The sequence below is a fragment of the Anas acuta genome, chromosome 3, assembly GCF_963932015.1.
Source record: "Anas acuta chromosome 3, bAnaAcu1.1, whole genome shotgun sequence".
Classification (NCBI taxonomy): domain Eukaryota; kingdom Metazoa; phylum Chordata; class Aves; order Anseriformes; family Anatidae; genus Anas; species Anas acuta.
The window spans coordinates 51,114,976-51,139,236 of record NC_088981.1 but is presented as its reverse complement, the minus strand read 5'-3'; the positions used below and the strand labels follow the sequence as shown (position 1 = coordinate 51,139,236).

At 40.7% G+C, this 24,261-nt stretch overlaps 1 protein-coding gene across 3 annotated transcripts; it reads left to right on the top strand.

Annotated features, from left to right (window-relative positions):
• Nucleotides 1–216: 216 nt before the first annotated feature.
• Nucleotides 217–22,148, top strand: LATS1 (large tumor suppressor kinase 1). Of its 3 annotated transcripts, none has more exons than XM_068677061.1 (8): nt 219–405; nt 3,297–3,806; nt 6,295–6,430; nt 8,264–9,789; nt 14,680–15,262; nt 16,444–16,626; nt 16,877–16,983; nt 17,970–22,148. In XM_068677061.1, exons 2-8 carry the CDS (start codon nt 3,456–3,458, stop codon nt 18,483–18,485), a joined length of 3,402 nt encoding a protein of 1,133 aa, XP_068533162.1. In that variant the 5' UTR covers nt 219–405; nt 3,297–3,455; the 3' UTR covers nt 18,486–22,148. The 3 variants fall into 3 exon arrangements, 2 of the variants coding, with proteins under 2 accessions (XP_068533162.1, XP_068533161.1); XM_068677060.1 differs by having other exon boundaries at nt 220–405; nt 6,295–6,445; XR_011094947.1 differs by lacking the exons at nt 16,444–16,626; nt 16,877–16,983; nt 17,970–22,148 and adding an exon at nt 10,888–10,950 and having other exon boundaries at nt 217–405; nt 6,295–6,445; nt 14,680–14,813.
• The last annotated feature ends 2,113 nt before the right edge of the window (nt 22,149–24,261 follow it).

Below are 24,261 nucleotides of genomic sequence, written 5' to 3'. Positions count from 1 at the left end.
CAAGTTCGGGCTGCCTGGGGGCGAGAGCAGAAGGCCGTAGGGAGATGCCAGGACTCGGGGCAGCAGCTCAGAGACCAACTTCTCCTCAGCAGCCCCCGGTGAGGGCTGAGCCCCCCGGTGCCGGCTGCGCCCGGTCCCCGCGGCAGGAGCCGCCCCCGCGCGGTCCCTGAGGCGCTGTGAGGGGAGCGGCCGCGGCGCGGTGGCGGCCGGGAGGAGCCCACATCCGGGCCGCGCCGCGCCGCAGCCCCCGACAAAATGGCGGCGCCGAACTGAGCGGGGCCCGGCGGTGGCGGCGGCGGCGGGCGGGCAGGAGGGCGGCGGAGCGGAGCCGCTGCCGGCAGCGCCGACGGCTCGGGGCCGAGCTGCGGGCCCCGGGGCGCTGCCGCCGCCGCCTTCTGGCCGCAGGTAGGCGCGGGGGCGGCGGGAGGCCGCCGAGGCCCGGCTCCGGCCCCGGCCCCGGCCGGCGGCGGGGAGAGGGCCCGGGGGCGCGGGCGGGGCGCGGGCAGCGCCGTGAGGCGGCCGGGGCCGGGGGCGGGCGCGGCCCTGCCCGGGGGGCGCTGGGCGCTGGGGGCAGCCCCTGGGCGGCGGGGGCGCGGGCTGAGCCCCCTCAGACGGAGCCTGTCCGCAGCCCCCGCGCTCCTGCCCTCAGCGGCAAAGGCTCCGGGAAGGTTATGGTAAAGTAAGTTACTGGAACAGGGACAGGAGAGGGGGAATCAAACGGTTACAGCGTGATGCTCGTAACTCGGCTGGGCATAGCAATGCTTAAATGGATTAAAAATAGATGTGAAATGTCCCAAACCTGCCAGAAAGCTGTCTGGTTCTTATGTTTTTTCCCCAGAAGAGGTTAAAAGGCGCTGACAGTTGTGTGCACCCGGCCTGTGCTTTCATTTAAGTTGAGACTGATATAATTATACTGTAAAAAAGCATCTTTTTTTTTTTTTTTTTTCCCCTAATAGTTTGAGCTATAGAGGAAAATACCCTCAATTCTTAAAAGGAATACCAATTCTTTAGTTAGTTTAGGGAAGCGGAGAACTTGCTGAGTGGAAATACCAGCATTACCAAGCATGTATCGTTTACATTTACCGACACAGCTACAGGGAGAATACCTGGGCTGGAGTTCGTGCTCGCTGGCTGGAGGTACGCTACCGAGGGAGGTCTCCTACTGATCACTTGAGATTTTCTCGTTTTAAAATGAATGCAAACATCTGTAAGGGCAGATGACCTTTGAATTTTTAGGTTCATATGTAAAGCAAGGCGAACTGCCGTCGGTGGTAATAAATACCGGCTTTCTCTTTCTTCATTAAACTGGAGGCCGGATTAATTGGCTTCCTGAGCCATTACGGCTGTAGCTTCACGTACACGTCTAACTGTTGTTACCCAATGCTGCCATCAAAGAAACAACCCATGGAAAAAAAAGTTAGTGTTTATCTGGGTGAGTTCCCCAGCCTGACTGACACTGTGTGGCCTTACAGACAATTGTGCTGGCTCAGGTAAGTGCTGGCAGATAAGCAGCCTGGCCGCTTTGCACTGGCAAACCTTTGCTTCTGCTACGTGAAAGTGCAGCTTTATTTTCCAGGGCTGCTTAGCGCATATCCTGTTGTGCTGCTGCTGCCAGCAAAATAATAGTTGTCAAACACAGAACCTCTTGTCTTAAACTTCTCAGAGCACTGTAAAAAGAAATACAGCTAACTCGTTTTTGCACAGAAAGGCATCGAAGTACAAGATGATTTACGCACTCTACCTCAGTGGTAGAGCTGTGGTCTTTGGATTTATGGGTTAAGCGTGCCCTCTTAATTTAACCTTGAGATATTTTATGTGTGCTGCGTTCGTTTATCTCAGCTACCGTTAGGGTAACCATAAAGTTCATGATGAAACACCAAATGAAATTTGGTAAAATACATGGGTGCTAAACAAGTGTTGCCTTCAGAATTCCAGGCCATTGGATCTTGTTAAAAAGAGTAACTTGTGTGTGGGCATTTCTTTCTTCTCTCATTTGGAATTTGTCCGACACAAGGTGGATACCAACTGTTTTAGCTAGATAACCCTGCCATTGATGAACTAATGGTTGTTCTTAATTTTGACTGAATTCGAGCAAGCAAAAAAATATTTTTAGCCAACTATTTTTCAATGTGGTCTTAAATATTGCATGTTTTGAAAATGATCTTGAAAGTGGCCAAAATTAAGTTATGTTTCAATTGCTCACATGACATGCTTTCATCTGAATCTAGATTTCTTAAAGCTTTGACCAAAACTTCACTGTTTATTATTAAAAGTCCCTTAGATGTTTGGTAATTTCTTCCGTATTCAGTGAGCGCTGAAGAATTGCCTGTTAGCAGACTGCAGGAAAAAAAAACTTCAGTATCAGTACCAAATTCCATTTAGGTAATGTTTCACACCTACCATGGGACAAAGAAAGTTTGTGGGTGCAGCTGGCTCCACGAAAAGAATCATCAGAAAACTGGGAAAACAAAATTTTAACGCATTAAGAAATGGAAACAAGAAAATGCGAATGCTTTTGTATTGCTTCTTTTGGACATGACATTGTAGTAACAGAGCAGCGTGAGTTAAGCTTTTCTTCTAGTTGCCCGTGGAAAAAAGACAGTGCTAGAGAATGTAGTTTTTGTATCTTGTGCTGTCTTTCGTACACGATCCACCTCAGTGGAGCAGTAGAGCCTGTAAAAGGCTTATTCCACGATACTCTAAAGAAGCAAAGTCTCTGTAACTTCTTCAGGGTGTCACCTTGGTTGCCGTACCTTTACCATCCCAGTTACAGGTCAGGCGAAAGCACGGCACAACTGCAGAGACCGTAGTTCGCTGCAGAGCACAGGGTTCTTTCCCTGATGAGTCAGTCCCTTCAAAATGCTAAAGTTATTTGGTTTTGGCAGAATTTTCTGTTTCCCTTACCAAATGTCACAGTTATGCTCTCAGTGAATTTAATGCCTGAGTTGTTAAACAATTACAGTGAGAAAGTCTGAATGTTTTTTAGTTTGCTTTTATCCGCCTGCTGCCATCTCCCTTCGCACAAAAAACATTACATAACTGCAAACAAAGTGAGTGAGACCGGATCGAGAAGGCTCAAGCTGAGAGCCTGTGACAGCCGGAGAAAACAGGGGCCTGAGGCAGAGTTAAATGGAAGATGGTACAACACCAGGCTCCTGCAGCTCCCGAGAGTGCTGATGGAGGGAACGTGGCTGATGATGGCCCTGCTGCGTGTGGACCTTTCCCTGCCACCGGCGCTATGCCGTGAACTTTCCCCAGTGGGTGTGTAACAGGAATTTGTTGTGTTTCCTTGACAGGACGGCTCTGCTGGGTTGGGGCAGGCTGCAGCACCGCGAGGAGCCCGGTTTCAGCGGTGAACGGTCGCGGCCTTCACGAGCTCTGAGACTGCCATCCAGCCCTTCTGGAGACGGTGTGCGTGCGAGTCCTCGGGGAAGGTTGCCTATATACATGTTTTCATGAAGAGAAGTGAGAAACCAGAAGGTTATAGACAAATGAGGCCTAAGACTTTTCCTGCCAGTAACTATACTGGCAGCAGCCAGCAGATGCTACAGGAAATACGAGAGAGCCTCAGGAACTTACCTAAACCCTCAGATGCTGCTAAGGCTGATCACAGCATGGGGAAAATGTCATCTGAAGATCCCAGACAAGGCCGAAATCCCCCCAAATTTGTAACATATCATAAAGTTTTGCAGGAGATCAGAAACTCTCTTCTGCCTTTTGCGAACGAAACAACCTCAGCTGTCAAAGGAACATCAGAAGTTAATCGTCAAATGCTGCAAGACTTACAAGCTGCTGGCTTTGATGAGGTGAAACTTCTTATTTTCAAGATGTAGTGTTCTGCAACTATAAACTACCAGAGCATGTTGGGGGGTTGTTGATCACAGAATGTTTAAACAACACAGGAGAAGCAAAATAGGTTTTAGAAAATCGGGTAGGTTTCTAATCAGGATTTAGTAAAACTGTTAATATGAAGTGAATTAGGACTAGGTGAAATAGTAATTAGGACTTAATGAAACAGGGATGAAGAAGAGGAACAGAAGGTTACAGAAGATAAAGTTTGTCTTTTTTTTTTTTTTTTTTTTAGCACCTTGTGCAATGTGTTTTTACATGGTAGGGATAGATTGTTTTAGTTATTTGTATCATTTTAGGCAGAGAGAACGGGACACATTAGAACATTTTTGCCTCTTATTGTACAGAGTTTGAAATTGCGTGCGGTAAAAATAGGTTGATAAAATGTGAACAAATATTTCAGAAATTAATTTTAATGAGCTTTTCACATCTATAGTTAACTGAAGGTCCAATTTTGTAAAGGAAAAAAATGGCTATTGTCCCTATATGCTTTGTCAGATACAGCTAAAATAAGAAATACAGTTATTAAATACAGCTAAAATAACAAACACAGTTGCAGGGTGTCTTCTCTGCAGTATATTCATGAAAAATTGTAGAGATCATAGCTCTTGAGAGTGTTAGACATAAGTAATCTGCAATTACTGTTATAAAAAAACAGGAAGTAGGTAATTATTTAGTTTTTATTAGTAATATTTGTAGTGTTAGTAATTATTAACTAAACTTCCGTTCATTCTAATAAGTAAAAGGAGTCTGAAATGTGGTTTCCAGTAATATAAAATGAATGTACTTATTGCTCCTGTGTTTTTATTGAGATTTTAACGTCGGTGTAAAGTATGCCCGTTTTCATTCCTTCTCTCTAGACCTAAGTGCAAAAGCAGGTGGTTTGCCTTTTTTTTTTAACCTGTCTTCCAAGGGCTAAAAGCCCAGTGCCACAATAGGGGTTGCCTCTTCAGGAGCGCAGTGACTGCAGTAGTTCAGTTCTCAAACCCACTTTTTCAGAATGGTCCTGCAGTCACTGGCAAACTGCAGAATGGCATGTGGCTGGATGGAAAGCACATCAAGTTGGTATTTCTGTTGGATCCTTTGCATTTGGAATTTTTGGGGGTGTGGTAGGGGGTGAGACAGAAAGTAGGAACAGAATGAGGGTGTATTGTGAGCTGGGATGGTTTGCTGGAATGGATTGTAGCGGGGTTGTGTTAGCTGCTTGCAGTTGGCTGATCTGGGCTGTTTCCGACTTAAGTTGGGTATGTTTGGGATTTATCTGGTTACATGTACACCTCTTACTTTAAGGATTGAATCTCTGGTGGGTTACCAGGGGCTTTCTGTAGAGACTAATCCATCTACTATGAGAGGAAGGTCGTTGCCATATTGTAGGCTCAGTCACCAACTGAAGTTTGGAAACACAATGATTTTGTTCCCTCCCCCCTTTTTTTCTTCATACATTGAATATCATAGAAGTTTTGGTCATTCCTCCCCAGCCCTTCTATCTAATAGTAAGTAGCATTTGGGGTTAAAGCTGAAATGACACAGAGTAATAAAATGATGGGAAAATGCGGTTCATTGTGTGTGTTTTTTAACAAAACAAGACAAATCTTAAATTGCTTACAGGGAATCCTTCTGACTTGGTAAGATTCAAGTTCAGTCCTCATATGTTTTAGGCACTCTTCAAGACATGAAATACTCCATGGCACATAGGTGCCAGGGTTGTTTTTGTTCTTTGGGCAGAGCAGGGGAAGATCCCTTGGCTGGCTCTTCCTCTGGTTCTCTGGTTAGTGGAGGAGGGAACTTAATTTTCGTCTTTTAAAGTATTGCTGGTTGTGTACTTTTATTCAACAATATCAGCTGGTCTGTAAACATTGAGGCAACCTTACTCTCTCGATGTATTTGTTTAAAAATCCTTTTACGGATTCTGATTTGTTTCTGAAGGCCGTGTGTATGTCTGCATTGTCAAAAATGTGCACAGATGTGAAAATACCAACGTGGGTTTGAATTTGAAATCGATACTGACCACTTCCCTTCTGAGCCCTCCTGGGTTTCCCATTGATTTTTGGTAGTAAGCACATCCCCTTGGATGCTGGTGACCTATTCAGATGTAACATGAACTGGTGGCTTTCAGCTGACAAAGTAAGACCAGAGCAAGTCACTAAAGGCAGCGTGGTTAAGTCTAGGGCATTGGCTGGCTGTCCAAAACTTCTGTTTGGATCTCTAAGAACACAGAGCCTAAATCCACCACAAAGCTAACTTTTTCTTCCTGAAGATCCAGACTGTTGATTTTTTTGGAGGATCTTGTTGTGAAGAAAGCATTTTTAGTTTATTTATAAATTAAGAGAAATCACTAATGTACCTTATTGAAATTACTGGAGGATATCTGGTTAAATCCTCGTGATTTTTGGTCTTCTTGCCATTTTTTAGCAACTTATTTTTTATATTTAATTTTTCTTTTAGGATATGGTTATACAAGCTCTTAGACAAACTAACAACCGTAGTATAGAAGCGGCCATCGAGTTTATTAGTAAAATGAGCTACCAGGATCCTCGTCGGGAACAGATGGTTGCAGCAGCAGCAAGACCTGTAAACGCAGGTATGAAACCACCAGGTAGGTATATCCATCCAGTAATTCACTACATGTGTTGTTACAGGTGAAAAAAACATAAAATAGCAAATTCCTCCTTCACGTGCCTCCAGTGGAAGAGAAGAGGTGCTAAGATACAGGTTTTCCCTTTTAAAAATAGGCTGTAAATTCTATAATATTTCTGGAAGGTAGGTGACTTTAGTGTGAATGTGTCAGCCTTTCTTTTTATAACTGCATGCTTTTAGTGTTGTATCCAAGTATTCTATCCAAGGAATGACATTCAGGTATCATTTTAGTCCTTTTTGCCCCTAGTTGGTGTGATGCTCATGTTTTTTCTCAGTCACATGCCTTCTAGAAATCAGTGGTGAGCACTGAATTCTGACCTTAGTGCACTTTCTCACACAGCAGCACTATGTATATGTATATATAACCATGTGTTTATATATCACATGGTCGAATATTTGTATTTTAGTATGCCCCAGTTCAAGATCCCCCCCCCTCTGCTTCATTTTCTGCTTGTTTCCAGATTTTGCGTTTATGTTTTTTGTTTTTTTTTTAAGACAGACTTTATATTAGATGCTGGGGAACAGACTGTAGCAAGAGTCAGAATTTTGCCACTTGCCATTACTGCTTTCTTAACGTGCAAACACATTTTAATAAATCTTATTGCCTTTCTTTTATACCAGATTTTAGAATTGTAGACCTAAACAAGCTGTACTTTCCAGATGCAGCAGGAACACTGACCTTGTATTTGACTTAAAAGTTGAACGATGAACAGCTTGCTCTGTAAAGTGACATTTTCAATTGACAGCGTAGGTGCGAGGAAAAATTGGTGGTCAGGAGTAGCAAAGTACAGCATTTATTTTCATTTACCCTGTGAAGTGGACTTAGTTGGTGCTTGTATGAAGCAGCTAGCTAAATGCTAGCATTTAGCTTTAATTTTCATTATTATTCACAAAGTTAGGATAATTAACATGTTCTTTTACTGACAATCCAGAAACTTTCCATGATTATAGTGTTTACAAATGTCTTGCTAATCACATGCTAAAAAGCACCATAAGACTGCATGAGCTATCAGTTTCATATGTAGTATTTTGCATGACAAGCGAAATAAGATCTGCAAAGTATTTTTTTAAAGCTTTGTTCTGTAAGTTTTGCTCTCAGTTTAAACTCTTGCCTCCACGCAAAACTTTTACCAATATAGACATTAACTTTAAAATTCAATTACCTGAATATATTCCTCGAGTGCAAAATTTGGTTAAGTTGGGATGAGCTGTATTGCAGACAAGGGTTTAAATGGGCTGTTTGCTTTTCCAGAATTCAGTTAATTTTTAGTTGAGGAACACTTAATCTGTTATAGGCGTCACTCTGGAACGAATAGCAGCATGACTAGAAGTGTTTTTCCATGCTATTATTGTTCCGTGTTTGTCCTGAAGAGCTCTTCTGGGTGTTGTTTGTGTTCATGATTAAAAAAAATCCATCATATGCCTAATAGTATTACATATTACCATATTTTCTTTCCTCAACGAGAAATCATGAATGCATCAGCATTTGCAGCAAGATGTGTCTTCAGAAAAGTGATTCCTAATGTCTATAAAAATTCCTGCAATACATTTTCATTGAATTTCTTTGCTCTTGTACTCTGTACGGAGCATATTACCATAGCATGCTATGTATTATTAGATAGAAGTACATTTTCCATGAAATACATCGGGTTGTGCAACGTCTGAGAATTCCCATCACGTTTCTGTAGCGATTAATGCTGAAGAACAAAATATCCAAACAGTAGGCAGAAATAATTTCTAATAACACAAATGCTGTGTTCTCTTTTTGTGCGAGCAGGGGCTGTGCAGCAGTCGGTTAACCGCAAGCAGAGCTGGAAGGGTTCTAAGGAGTCGCTGGTCCCTCAGAGGCACGGCCCGGCGCTGGGAGACGCTGTGGTGTACCGCTCGGAAAGCCCCAGCTCTCAGCCTGATGTAGGAAGGCCTCTGTCTGGATCTGGCATCGCAGCGTTTGCTCAGGCTCATCCTGGCAATGGGCAGAGAGTGAACCCCCCGCCTCTGCCCCAGATAAGGAGCGTCACTCCTCCGCCCCCGCCTCCTCGAGGACAGACGCCCCCTCCGAGGGGGACAACTCCTCCGCCTCCCTCCTGGGAGCCCAGCTCCCAGACCAAGCGCTACTCTGGAAACATGGAGTACGTGATCACCCGCATCTCCCCGGTGCCACCCGCAGCGTGGCAGGATGGTTACCCGCCTCCACCGATGAATCCTCCACCCCTGAATTCTGCCGGGCAGGGTCAGAGAGGCATGAGCGCTGTCCCCATTGGCAGGCAACCCATAATCATGCAGAGTTCAGCCAACAGCAAGTTTAGCTTTCCCTCAGGAAGGGCTGGGATGCAGAACGGTAATTGTCAGGCCGAGTTCATGGTTCACCAGAACGTCGTGTCTGGGAACTCAGTGAGTCGCCAGCCACCCCCCTACCCTATGAACCCAACCAACAGGCAGAGTCCTACAGCACTACAGATGCAGGCAGGAGGATCTGCTCCTCCTTCAGCATACACTAATGGAAATATTCCTCAGGCGATGATGGTGCCAAACAGAAACAGTCACAACATGGAACTTTATAACACAAACGTAGCCGGAATACCCGCCTCCTGGCCGCAGCCTCCTCCGGTGCAACCCCAGTCGTCACCTGGCAGTGGGCACGAAATCCCCGCCTGGCAGCCCAACGTTCCCGTGCGCTCCAATTCTTTCAACAACCATCACGGAAGCAGGCAGAGCCACTCCAGCAGCTCTCAGCCTTCAGCGACGACGGTAACAGCTATAACACCAGCTCCCATTCAGCAGCCAGTGAAGAGCATGCGGGTGTTAAAGCCGGAGCTGCAGACGGCCTTGGCACCGACTCACCCCTCCTGGATGCCGCAACCCGTGCAGGCCGTGCAGAGCATCCCGTTCTCTGAGAGCCCCTCTGCAAACCTGGCAGTTATGGCACCTGTCGCAGAGGCTCCAAATTACCAGGGTCCCCCCCCACCTTACCCAAAACACTTGTTACACCAGAGTCCGGCTGTCCATCCGTACGAGGCAGGGCCCAAGCTTGGCAAAGAGGAGCCACCGATTTTACCGAAGGAGGAAGAGAATGAGAAGAGTTACGAATGTGTCGATTCAGCAGACAAAGAGAAGAAACAAATCACAACATCACCTGTCCCTGTTAGGAAAAACAAGAAAGATGAAGAGCGACGAGAGTCTCGCATTCAAAGTTATTCCCCTCAGGCCTTTAAATTCTTCATGGAGCAGCACGTGGAGAATATACTCAAGTCACACCAGCAGCGTTTACATCGGAAAAAACAACTGGAGAATGAAATGATGCGGGTAAACTCTTTCTACTAAGTCTCTGACTAGAATTGCTCCTGTATGAATTTTAAGAAATGTCTTAGTGGTAGGATGTTTAAATAGTACAGATAAATAGAACCTTGTGGCATAAGCATGCTGTTGAAGTCTCTTTTTAGTTTCTGTGTTTCAGATGTGGCAAATTCTTCATTGCTTTATTTACATGCTTCATTGTCTTCTTATAAATTAATTTTTAAAGTAAGATTTTTGTCTAAACATAGCTCATATGGCTCATGTACAGTAAGGCAGAAGAAGCAAAATAATTTTTATATGAACTGAGATAACTATATGACTCATAGCTTTTTGTTATGGATTCTGTACGATCCTAATTTTTGAGCGAGCAGTGTTTTAATGATACGTATTTAAATAAACACTGCAAGTACAAGTAGCACAGCAGGGAAGAGTGGTGGGGGAGGCTAATGCCTTTTTGCAGTCACCCAAACAATCATTCCTCCTGCAGTTCTGCAGTTTGTTCCCTCTGGTGAGAAGGTTTTCTAACTTCACATCCAAAAAAACGGTAATCAGAAGTTACATTTCTAGAATGAGAGAGAGGTGGTACATCTTGCTGAAGTGTTTTGTAATCCAGGCTGGGAGGGTGTCTGTTTAAACAAGGTGTAATTGAATGGGCAATAAAAAACAGACCTCAACATGTAAAATCAATTTCTTTGTGCCCACATGAAGTCAGAGGTCCATTTCCTGAGATTTTGTGTAAAAACTGGAGCTGATACATACCTGTGAAATTTCAAAAGTAAAAAACAAGTAGTGCTATTAAGACTTGCAGAAATGCAGATTTGAGCTGTATTACTTCATATATTCGTAACAATTGTAGCTGAAAATTAGACATAACTATGATGTACCTTTAAATTTATGAGAGAATGTATTTGCCTTATGCCACTTTCTTGAAATGCTGCTTTTTGTCTGTGTTTTCTTACTCTGAAAATTCTTACTGTAAGCTGTAGTGTTTTATAAGCGTTTGGTTAATCATGAGATATGTAAATGTTAGCAAGATTTCTTCCTGGAACTCTTTTTCTAGATCTTTACTCTTAGTTTTTTCTCTCTCCTTTTCACTTCCACTAACAGCTGGTTTAAACTGGTAAGGTGTGGGAAGCTTTCCTGAACTCTGTAGCCTCCATCCCTGTGTAGGCAAGTAAGATTTTGGAGCAACAGTATTTATTGTTAAGAATAGCATGATCCCTTTTTAGAGGTCTCTGCATGCAATCCTGCATCAAAATTAAGCATGAATTTTATTTTGATTATTTTTGAGTACTTAAAAGTAAGATTATAATTAATGTTGACTTGCAGACTTCACTTTCCCTTCTTAACTGTGTTATTCCATAGTATCAGAAGCATAAGTCTTACTTAAATGAAGGCACTGATTATAAATTTTCTTGTACATTTAAAGCACCCTAGTGAATGTTCTTCATATAAGAAAAGGCATTTTACAATATTTACACTAGATTTAAAGCTGGGATGTTTCACTGAAGGCTGAAGGAGGGGAGATGAGGTATTATGCTGCAGCAGGCCTCTCCTATTTCATCAGGTTATAGGAGAAAATTCCTAAAATAGTGAAGTATATTTCAGGTCTTCAAGAGAAGGAGAAAGGGAAACTTGTCCCTTACATATGCTCAAGAAGTTTAAGAGGATTAATCAAGTATCAAATTATTTCTTCCTACCAACAGGGGAGAAAATGTTGAAAGGGAAAAACAAAACAAACCTGAACAGAATGTATCCCAGCAGAAGTACCTACCTTCCCAGGATGCCGTATTTGTAGGATAAGTGATACATTTCTATGTGTCAGGGTTCCTGGGGAACAGAGTGGATGTCTTTCAAAAATACTTGATTTAAATGTGTGAATCGACTTCCCTTATGTTCCTGCCCAAGTATCATACTAGATATCTGTGTTGCAAAGCAAAACTAAGTCAGTCATGATCCAAGGCACAGCAAGATGAGAAGGAAGTAAAATAAGAGCAAATTGTGTGGTGTTATATAGCAGTGCAGGAAGCTCTGGCATCGTTTAGAAGTAAGTGGAGGTGTATGTGCGTAAGCACTTACTCAGCTGACAAAACCAGTTAGTTTTTGGTAAATGCTGTAGATGCGAGTAGTTCTAGGAAGATACTGCAGTGCAGGGAGTGATCAGCTTGAGATGAGCATTTGTTTTAATGAATGGCGTAGGAAAATGTGAAAATTGGAGTTAGGGGAACAGATGACAAATTGGAGTATTTAGGCTGGTTTTCACAGCAAAATTGGTTGGGTGGGACAGCTAGAGAGCAGATACTAGACTGTAAATCTGCAAGGTTTTTAGGAACTGTATTTGTCTTGCAGTGACTAATTCCTGTGTTGGATTTCCCTCTTTCTAGTGTTGTGTTGCCTCCTAGGCCATGGTCTTTCCTAGTTTTATAGCTGCTCAGTGGCATTCAGTCCGTGTGCGAGTGGGGCTGCCCTGAAGCAGACTTCATGGTTTACGTGGGACTTGAGCAGCTGACACACCATTGTCTGAACTTTAACAAGTCTCCGAATGTCATCTTGACATTTTGAACTCCTCAGGATTCCATTCTTCTGCATTGAAGTGTGCTTTAAGCGTGTTTATCTGCAGAAGACTTGAGATGCCTTTGACTGCATCTCTGCCCTGGGTATTCCTGCAGCAGGGGGTTGCGGAAGGCAGTTTCACAGACCTGCTGGATGTGACTGGGAGTAGGGAGCTGAACCTATTTCCCATGTCTGGTCTGAAACTACTACTACCCTGTCCTAACTACTGCTTGTCTGATTTTGATGACAAGTTTTTTGTCTGAGATTTGAGACAAACTTCCCTATTTAAATCTTTTTTAGTAGATGAGCATTTCATCTGTATTTTCCTAATTGCATCTCTTTTGGATCTGTTTTTTTTGTTTGTTTGTTTTGGTTTTTTGATACCTCTTAGAAATGTTTTGTGATCTAACAGTTATGTTTGTGTTCTGAATGAACATTATATGGTATCCTGGAAGGATTTGTAAGATAAAAGACCAGATATCATTCATTCTCATTCCCTTTTTTTTTCCTTCAGTCATATATAGAATCAGTAAGGTTGGAAAAGACCTGCAAGATCATCTGGTCCAACCGTCCCCCTACTGCCAATGTCACCCACTAAACCATGTCCCTAAGCTCTGAGTCCAACCTTTCCTTAAACACCCTATATAAAATATTTATATTTATAATATAAAATATATTTTGTCTCAAGTTAGGCTTTAAGTTAAGCAAAGTAGGAGTCACCTGTTAACGTACAGTCTCTACAGGCCTAGACTAGTGGATACCTAACTTACTGCTTAGTGGTTACCTACTTATTGCTCCTCTGCACATCCTGGCTTCCTTTTTGCTCTGTGTAAAGGATCAGGGGAGGCAGTTATTTCACACTGCGGTTCAGATTTAAAAACAAAACAAAACAAAAAAGAAACACTGCAAGTAATACTACTTGCAGTAGTTTGTAAGACAGTTCATAAAGGAAATAATTATTCCAGTTTTATAGGAAGAGGAAGCGAGGCCCAAAGAGATGAGAAAGGTTTTAAAAAAAAAAAAAAAAAAAAAAGGGATCTTAGTCACAGGTGGTATCTTGTCCTGTCAGCTACCTGTACGTAGTGAGTATGGAATTAATAAAGTTTGTAAAAAGATAAAATATTTAGCCAAGTATGATCAAAAAGATTTATTGGAAGGGCTTTATTTTTGTTTTGCAAAGAAAGGCTTGAAAAGCCAGCTGTTAGTTTGTTGTGTTTTTTTTTTTTTTTCTAAGGGTACTATGAAAAGCCTAGTTTACTATTTGAATTTCTTGAGACTTCTGGATTGTTTGTGAAGTTTGATCATGTATCTAAGATCTAAGATCATGTATCTAAGTTCATCTTCTTAAATCAGAAATATTTGTGATTTTTCTGTTGAAGTTGAACAAGCAGTGAACAGTTGCAAGAATACAAATTGTTCAACTTATACTACCTAAGGGATTTTTAGTGTTCCTTTACTAGATATGCAGGTGCAGCGTTGTCTTCCAAGATGGCTAAGATCTGAATTTTGACATAAAAGTAGTCAGAAAACTCTAGGCTTTCTTTTATTCAAAAGGAAATAAAAGGCAGAATCCCTGGCAGGTCTTCAGTGAAGAGAACCAGTGGAAATAATTTCTTAAAAAAACAAACTCGCAGGGAGCAGTTCTCAAATACGGCTGTAAAATCTTCAGACTAATACGTTGAAAAAAGTATGTGAAGAATTAGCTCAGTAATGACACTGCTAATCCAGAGAATCCATGAAAAATTGAGCACGTAGAGCACTTTACGGACTGATTTAGTGATTCCCAAATGTAGACCGTTGGCTGTATGTGGCCACGATAACTAGTGCTCCATGGTGTTGAAATGAAGAATTCACAAACTTCTAAGCTGTGTAGTTGTGCTGGTGATCTGCTGGATGGTCTGATAGGTGGCTTTGTTCAGAAGTTTGAAAGCCATTTGGTTTATAAGTTTAGAGTTTAATACCAAAATGTATGGAGAAGGAAGGGGATACTAACAGTCCTCTTCCTATACTGTGGTCTTGCTGGCTAAAGTGAGGGCAGTTTTCTCTTTCCTTATCCCTTCTCTCCCCAAGAACATATTCCCTTCTCAAGAACCTGCTGGTGCATGGCACCTCATGCATTTTGCTGTCGAAAGTGTCCCATAGATCACATTTTGTTTTTATCACTTCTTTCTGTTTTGATAGAATTCTAATCTGTAAATTTAAACAAAAAAAAAAAGCTTTGTAGTGTTATTTCCCATGCTGTATATAAGTATTTCGTTTGCTTTGCTTAAGCCTTGTAATTATACGAAGATCACCAAGCACTAAGAGTACTGTTCATCGTCGGATTTAATTCTGTTTGCTGTACAGGTTGGATTGTCACCGGAAGCCCGAGATCAAATGAGGAAAATGTTGTGCCAGAAAGAGTCTAATTACATTCGGCTAAGAAGAGCTAAAATGGACAAGTCGATGTTTGTAAAAATCAAAACCCTGGGAGTTGGTGCCTTTGGAGAAGTTTGCCTAGCAAGAAAAGTGGATACTAAAGCTTTATACGCGACAAAAACTCTGAGAAAAAAAGATGTGCTGCTTCGAAATCAAGTTGCTCATGTTAAAGCTGAGCGGGATATCCTTGCAGAAGCTGATAATGAATGGGTGGTTCGCCTGTACTATTCATTCCAAGATAAGGACAATTTGTACTTTGTAATGGACTACATTCCTGGAGGTGATATGATGAGTCTCTTAATTAGAATGGGTGTCTTCCCAGAAAATCTGGCACGGTTCTACACAGCAGAACTGACCTGTGCAGTTGAGAGCGTTCATAAAATGGGCTTCATCCACAGAGATATTAAACCTGATAACATTTTGATAGACCGTGATGGTCATATTAAATTGACTGACTTCGGGCTCTGTACAGGCTTTCGATGGACCCATGATTCAAAATACTACCAGAGTGGTAAGAGAAGTACAAAAGTGTTGTTTGTTTGTTTTTTAGTGTTCTTGACATGTTGTTCTCTGTAAGGAACTAAATAACAAGTAGAAAAATTACTGAGACATTTCCTTTGTGGACAGTAAAGCATTAGCAATGCTTCTACATGCCATTCAGATTACAAAAAGCAACCTTTAGTTAGGGAGAGTTTGTGAGCGTAGGTAAGCACTGATTCCTTAAGGGAGAAGGAATGAGCTATGCTGCTCTACGTTTGTCCCATGAGTAGTTTCTGAAACTTAGAGGGAGAAGATCACAGGTGTAGCAAATAGTTAGGGTTGTTATCTAAATAGTTCTGTTCTGAAAGTGGGATTGATGTTTCAAATTCATTGTTCTTGAAAATCTCACCCCAAGTGTCTCATGTACTTCTTTTAATGTAAACTCTTGATTTCTGAGGAAGGTTTAAGACTTTTTTTAAAAAAAAAAAAAAAAAAAAAACCCTGCTTGACTTAAAACAATGGTTTACAAAGAAGAGCAAAAAAAAGTCTCAGTTCTGTGAGTGATATCAATTACATAATAACCTAAATTTAACTTTTCAATTTAACTTTTCAATTTCTGAAGGTATGTTTTTATTTTTGAAAACAATTCTTAAATTGCTTTTAACTTTTTTAAAATCAGTCATGCTTCTTAGGCCAGACTATTGGCACAGTCACTGAAGAGGAAGCAAAAGTTATATTCTTCAAGAGAAAGAGATTGAAACTGAATAGGAAAATGTTGAAGATTTAAAATATGATTGATCTAATCTTTTGGTAATTAGCGTCAGTTGATGCTTTGTACTGCATTTTCTCTTTGTATAAGAGAGAGAGAATAGACGCCTTGTACAGCCAGTGTAAGTTATAGTTATAATAAGTTATAAGTTGTTATACAGGTATAATAAGTTGGAATAATTTTAAGTTTCTAAGTAAGCAGCATAATTCAACATTATGCTACAATTAACTTTAAAAAGTGTCCTCAGAAACTGTAATGGTCTGTATCGTAAGCAAAAAATCAAAATCCTGATCTTCTAAGACCTTTTCAAATCTTTTTCTCCAATGTTGAAATTGAAGTAGATTCTGGTTTTATAATAATGTTAATACAAATATGAAATTTTCTTCATTTAAATACTACAATATTCTTCCTCGATTTTTGTCATTTTTCTCATGCAATTATAGGTGACCACGCGCGCCAGGACAGCATGGATTTCAGCAATGAGTGGGGTGACCCAGCAAACTGCAGGTGTGGAGATCGGCTGAAGCCACTCGAACGCAGGGCTGCGCGTCAGCATCAGCGCTGTCTGGCCCATTCCCTTGTTGGCACACCCAATTATATTGCACCAGAAGTATTGCTACGAACTGGTAATGCATTTATTGGTATTTTTGATTGTAATCTCGCTGCAGAGTAATTGGTATTCAAGTAGTAGCTTCATCTTTCTTACACGACCACTTTCCCCAAGTACATATTTTGACAATAAGTAGTTACTAATATGGAAATATAAGTATTGAATAGAATTTTCCTGCAAACCTTTCCTAAGTACAAGATTAAATGTAGGCTAAGGCTCTAACTACCATTTTTAAAATATTTCGCTATTTTTTAACTTCATTTCAGGTTATACACAGCTGTGTGACTGGTGGAGTGTTGGAGTAATTCTCTTTGAAATGTTAGTGGGGCAGCCTCCTTTTCTGGCACAAACACCTCTGGAAACACAAATGAAGGTAACTTTTACAATCTCATGTTAACAGGCTGAAAAACAGGGTTGAAATTTAAATTATTTTTCTGATTTATAATGGAATCAAAAGTGATTTTTTTGAGTGCTGCTTTATCCGAGCATGTTGTAAACTAACAGGATTGTAAATGTTACATTACTGTGGTGGTGCACTTACTTTGTCAGGGACTTCAGGAATCACGTCTGTATCTTTTATCTGGCCATGTAGCAAGTGTGCCAACTAAAAATCCCATTTCAGATCTCAGGTGTCCCCTTTCGCTTTCTTCACCAACTGCTTCCAGTTATTAATTTCACTTCTCATTTTCCAGCTACCACGTGGCTTCCATGCCTTCTTACCTACAGCAGATTTCTTTTGGTGAAGCATCTGTAGGTGCTCAGCCTGCAAACATGGAGGAACAGCAGGTGACCGTGGCTGCTTAGGGTTCTGGCAGCTCAGAGCTATTGGTCCCTCCCTTCCTGAGCCTCAGCTGTTCCAGACAAACCACTGCAGTCTTCTGCAGTGCCATTTATACAGAACGGTGTTCAGCTTGCAAGATATTAGCTGGTCCAAACATAGTTTTGCCAACTGACTTTTTTTCTTCAGATTTTTGAAGTAATTTAAAAATTTTTAACTTTAAATGTGTTAATCTTTCCAACACAGCAAGTAATTAAAAATTAATTTCCTGCACTCTCTTTTAAGACTGTAAGCTGTGTGCCTAATTATAGGTTCCAGGCACTGCTCTTTGTGATGTCCTTGTTGGCTTATGGCAGGCATATTTCATGCCAGACTCTATTTAGACCCGGAACATGAATAAGTTTTGCCTGGATTTTGCCAAATTTCCACACAAAATATTGCTTGTGTTTCTGAAAAAGCAGCTTTACATTTGCCCTCTTTCATTTGAAAATATGCTGAATGATTCTATTCTTTTCATTTTCCCTGTGGTTTTTCCATTTAATGAAATTGTAAATAGAAAATGACATCTCTTTGCTTTAAAGGTTATCAACTGGCAAACTTCGCTTCATATTCCACCTCAAGCTAAGTTGACTCCAGAGGCCTCTGACCTCATTATTAAACTCTGCCGAGGGCCAGAAGATCGTTTAGGCAAAAATGGTGCAGATGAAATAAAAGCTCATCCATTTTTTAAGACTATTGATTTTTCAAGTGATCTACGGCGACAGTCTGCCTTCTACATTCCCAAAATTGCCCATCCTACGGACACATCAAACTTTGATCCAGTTGATCCAGATAAATTGTGGAGCGATGATGATAAGGAAGGCAATGTAAATGATACCCTGAACGGATGGTACAAAAACGGAAAACATCCTGAGCATGCATTTTATGAGTTCACTTTCCGAAGGTTTTTTGATGACAATGGCTACCCGTACAACAACCCAAAGCCCATTGAGTATGAGTATGGTAGTTCCCAAAACTCAGAACAGCAGTCTGACGATGATGATGATGAAGAACAAGCAGGTAGAGGGGTTCAGAATCGTGACCTGGTTTATGTTTAGTAGAGGAATAAACACTAAATAAATGGTTTATTTTGCAGCTGGAGTTTTTGAAAAGTCTCTTCTCCTAACAGAATTGAGAGAAGATTGCTAGGGTGAATATATGCACGCTCTTTATTTTGTTTTGAAACACTAAGAAAGTTATGTCTTCTCTTTCCCTCTCTGTACATTTTGTTTCCCCAAAATACAGGGAAATCTTTCTCAAATATTAATTTATTCCATCATTGTTAATTGTTTAATTTAGAAGAGATTCGATGTTAGGTGAAAAATTTATCACTTGAATTTTATTATCAGTTCTCTGTACTCTAAGTACTTAAAATAGGAAATAGTGATTTATTTTTTTCCACCCGAAGATGATGCCTGGTATCTATTTGTACATATACTAAATAATTTTAAAAAACAAATCTTTGTTGCAGATTTTTTTTAATGACAGCTCTTCCTTTGCATTGACCAAATATAGAATTTACTTTACACTAATAAAGCTTTCTGATACATTTGGGGGGGGGGGCCGGAACAAGGGTGGGGAAGAGGCTGCTGTACCCTCACTTCTCACTGAATTTAGCCTAATTATTCACAGTGTTGGGAAAAACTGAGCCATCTATCTGCTGAAACGTTTCCAGCTGCTGCGGTAATGGCATAGTTCTCGGCTTTGGAATGAGAAAGTTTCTTGGCTGTAGTATCATCATAAAGTGATTAACGTGTTAGAACTGGTCTTCCATTAAATACATAAATTTGACACTAGTAATGGTGTAGTGTGTGAGGGGAACTCTCAAAGCAGGAGGATTGCTCACTCAGAAAGAACATGATTGTCTCCTCTTATCAGTTCTCTTACTGTTACAAGAGAAAACAAGCTTTAGGAAAAATACTTTCTGCAAATTAGTTTAATTTTCTGAATACAAACAAACTATAAAATCTAAAAAAAAAATAATACTGCTTTAGATAGAATTTTTAGTTTGAAATCTAAACTTTAGAATAGTTTATCGTATGATTGAAAAAGTAATGAGAAAAAAGTATAAATTACAGCTTTTGAGACTGTTGTTGTGGAGACCGCTTTCCCTTGGTTTTAACAGGTTTCCTCCTAGTGATGCAGGTGGCGAGGAGAAATGTCCTGCACCCGTCTACCTGAGCTGCCTGTTTTCCTCAGCACAGTTTTCAGTGGTCCGTCTGTCACAGCCTAGTTCAGAACAGAAGTAGGAGCTTAGGGCTGTCTGTTATGTTCTGTGTTACTCTTTTGTAACTTTCCACGGCAGGTGAGCAGCCTTCCCCTTGGTCTCATGGTGGGAGGGTGATGAGCCTGCTGAGGTTACTGGGAGCAGGTAACCCTGTCAACAAATTCCAAGACAAGATGGGGAGTTGCAGGTGAGGCAGAAAGAATTACACTTCTATTTCTCTTTGTCTCTCTCTCCCTCCCCTGAAGCTAACACATTAATAAATAAAATGCACTACCTTTTTAAACACTTCATCCTTGGAATTGAATTCCAATGGATAGATGTAATAATGCACACGTAAAGCGTTAGTGCTTTCTTAAATTATTACTTTGTGCTATTGCATTGTCACGATGACTCTCATAGCTATTCTGGCAGCAGACACTAGCTTGCTAATTCAGTTTTCTCACCAAGCTGGTCTACAGCATTCTTGTGTGCTTCCAGCCATTTGTTCGCTTTCTGTGCTGCGATTCAGCGTCTCTCTGTGCCAGCGCAGCCACCTCTGGGACTGCACTGTTACTGGATCAGTGGAAACACTGCTTGGTGTGCAGCATCTGGAGGTTGCTTGTTGTTGTGGGGCGTGCTCATTGAAACAATCCAGTTTCCAGTGTTGTCCAAAAAATGGTTTATGTTGACATAACCGAGGGAGGAGTGAATTGCAGTTAAGACATCTCCATGCTGACAGCCCTCTTTATCAGATTTAATCGCAGGACAAAACGTATATATATATTTTTAAAGGTCAGCCCTCTACTGTGAAGTGCTTAGGATTATGAGATGGTTACAAAACCAAACAAAATTTTAGCAGGTAGATGCTTGCTACAGTGAAAATGGGCTTAATAAAGCAACGTATGTTCTGTCTAGCTGTTCTACAGCTGTTGAAACAGAATAGCTTTTCAGATTAAATTCATTTAGCTTAAATATTATAAAATGGCTGCAGTGTATAGCTACTCCATTTTATGTTATGTAAAAAAGATTGTTTTCAATGTAAATAAACGTTTAAAGATTATCTTCCTTCATAGTAAGTATCCCAGTAAAACTGGTCTACTTTGCTTGGAGTAAAGTATAATATATTACTGGTTAAAGGTAATTTAATGAAACCTACCTTGCCATTTATGAAGTTTGCAGAGAAAATAATGTCAGTTCTTCATTAAATTGACTGTTAAAATTGCATTTTTACCTGAGTACATTTCTCCTTTGCCTGCTTTATATTATGTTATATTCCAATTGAACATTATGACTGGTCTCTAGCTAGCTTTAAAAAAACAAAACACAAAAAAACCCAACCACTACCACCAAAAACAAACAGAAGGGTCCTGCAGAGGCACGACGCTTCTGTTTAAGCAAAGCCAATTGTTTTTTTATTAAAAAGGAATTATCGAGTGTTTCATGGACATGTGCAAGTACTGAAATACTAAATACTATTTTACCATTTTGAAACAAAGGAAAAGCTCCCTCCCATTTTTAGACTTTGGCTGATGCTTCTAGCATTTTCTGATACCTTGTGCTAGAAGTTGTAATATTGTGTTTGAATTTTGCCACCTAAATGCTAAAACATTATATATCTCTTTGCAAAAATGCAGCGTGTTACAGTCCAAGGTCTCTGAGAAGAGAAAGTTACTTATATAAACGTTGGCACAACTCGCCAACACACTAGGCCTTACCCATGTTTTGAAACGTCACGTTTCACACTCTCGAGTCTGTTGAGATTCTTCAGAGCTGCTGCTTAAAACATGGGTATTTCTCTGGTGATTCATCATGGGGATTGCTTTGTACTGGCAGTTGAGAAGAGAGGCTCCTAACCAGTAGCTGTGGAATTCTGCAGTAAGTTTTAGTTCGGATTACTTTCGCTTTGTAAAGCATGAAAATGATTTTCTCCTATGTGCCCTTGTATACATGTAATTTGTATTTATAAAATGTTCTATAATCATGTTACTGTACTGTAAATACTATTTGATATTCAGTGGCATTCTATCCTAGGGCAGGCCCTCTTGCTGTATCTTTTCTATCCTCGATTTGTAATAGAATCTATAGAATATATGGCTAGAAAGTCACTTTGAGACTGACATCTTCTGCTGTTGCAAAGCTCCAAGCTGTGAGTGGGAGTGATTTATTTAGACTCCTTTTAATATGATTTAGCTAATAGTGCGGTGGGTGGGTTCTTAGATGATGCTGCTGTCACCCAAGATACCTTTAGGCATTAGTCTTTGGTGTTTCAGATCAGACCTTTTAATCTGTTTGCTTTAACTCAGCCAAAGCAAAAAGATACTGAGTTGGATCAATGTCACAGTAAAATGTTTGAATGCCTTAGGATGCTCTTGATAAAGACACTACTCAAGTTTACTGATTTATCTATATAAGCATATAGATATATTCTCTGTGTGTATATGTATATATAATGTCTTTTTTGTATTATAAACTTTCTTTCTGAATCCTCCAATTAAATACATAGACCACTGCACAATTCTGCTTAAGCAAATTGTTCATTTATTACGTGCCTATTTAGTAAACTTTAAAATCTTGCATTATGTCCTGGCCATAGCAAGTTACTCACCAGCCTTTGAGTGTTCTCTTCTTGTCTCTGTCATAAAGTCGGCATCCCCTTTTGCCAGGTCTGTGGTTTGTGATGTCCAAGTGCTTTCTGGTGTGTTTGGGTTTCACAGGAGTGTGTGATGGTGGCTTGGACCGTAATCCCTGAGTCCTTTGATGTTCACATGGAAAGAAAGTGCATCTTACATGCTTTCTTTTCCAGTTGGTCCTCCCAAGACTGTCCTTCCCCTTTGTGTTAGATGCTAGCTTTACCGTTCCCTTGTCTATACCAGCTAGCTGAGAAACTGAGACTTGCTTGCCCCCGCTGACTCCACTGTTAGTGCAGCGAGCGTGTTTCACCTGGGGGCTGTGAGTGGTTGGTTGCACTGACTTACAAAAAAGTTACATCAGAATGAGAGAGAGAATTCTAGAACTTGTCAACAGCATAACCGAATCATCTCTGCACATTTTTGAGTTAGCTGCTGGTAATCAATGATGTTCCTTCAGAGGTTTAGAAATGATTTCTGTTCTCAGCAGTTTCCATAGTGTAACACCTGCTAGGGTAATGAAAAATACAAGGATTTTTACAGTAAGTGAAAATCAATTCTTGTTTTGGCTAATCAAATATGAAATTTAAACAGTAGTTGCTCAAATGTATTTTTTTTTTTTTTGTTCTCCTTCACACCCCTCTCTCCAGAGTTCCCTTTATACTGCAGCTGCTCTACTGGTTAACAAAATAATTGTGTGTGCTTAAAAGCAGAAATGTTATTGTAGTTAGCTATTGCCTCATGTTTGTAATGTGTTCTCAAAAGTATACATTTTGATATTCAAGATTTGAATCTATTGGTGCTCTTTCCCTGTCCTCTGCTGCCTTTTTCATCGAAATAATTAAAATGTTGCTTATTTATTAACATACGTTATGTATCATAAAGCTGTTCCTTCTCTTAAAAGAGATGCAACATATCCCAGCTTTCATGTTTATTAGGAGGAGGGAAAATTGTCTTTAAGAAAGTCCACTTCTTTAAATGCACATCTGTAACTACCCATACAGAAAACATAGTGTCTTAATGCAGAGTCTGTATATTACTATTTTTCTTCCTTGGGTTTGGGGGGATAATATATATATATATAAATATATGTATATAAGCTATTTTTCATTCATCATCAGCTTATGGGCTGGAGTTTGCCCTTCTTCAGTTTATATCAATCAAGTGGTATAATACAGTAACATTTTAAAAACTCATCAACAGCTTTATCTTGCAAGTAAACTAATATAGAAAGGGCTATTTTAAGATCAGACATTTGTTAAACACAAACTAAATCAGTGACGGCTTAACAGTATCAAACAGGTAAATATCCCAAGAGTAAAAGGGAGAGAATGGATGAGATAAACATAATTAGGACTACGTAGTACTGCAGGTCTTTCGAGTTCACCCTCATGGGCTATCATAAAGCTGCTCTGTTGTGCCCAACCTTTAGATCCTATTTGTTGCTGAGCAACTGAGTCTATTTAGACAGGTGATAAGTCACTGCTCCATCTGGGACACAGTACCCAAGGACATTGTTCTGTGGCCCCTGCCACGCTGAGCTTGGTATCTGGATTTCCTTGCCCTGTTGTACACGATGCATTTTTTTTTCCCCAGAACTTCACCCTTTATAGCAGTTTCAAGATCTGGAGATTGCCGCAAAGCAGGAAATGCGCATGCTCTGTGGAAGGAATGCATGCATGCTCTCCACTAGGCAAAACCCGTCTTAAATTACAGGAAGTAAATATGTAAATAAAGCACCTCTTTGCAGGTTGCTCTTGCCTCTGAACCTGTATTGCAGCAGGCCCTGCTCGTGCTGGTGGCACTGGGTTCCCCACCAGGTGAAATCCTTCCTCCTCAGGAGCACAAATGTGCTTTATGGCTGTGGGGCCTTTCTCCTTCCTTCTCCTCACCTCTGGCTTTAACACCTGGTCTGAGGAAGAGAGGAAAGACTGAAAAATCACCTGGGAGGCTGGTGGTGAGGTCCCCTGTGCTCAGAGCCCTGCTAACCGCAGCTCCTAA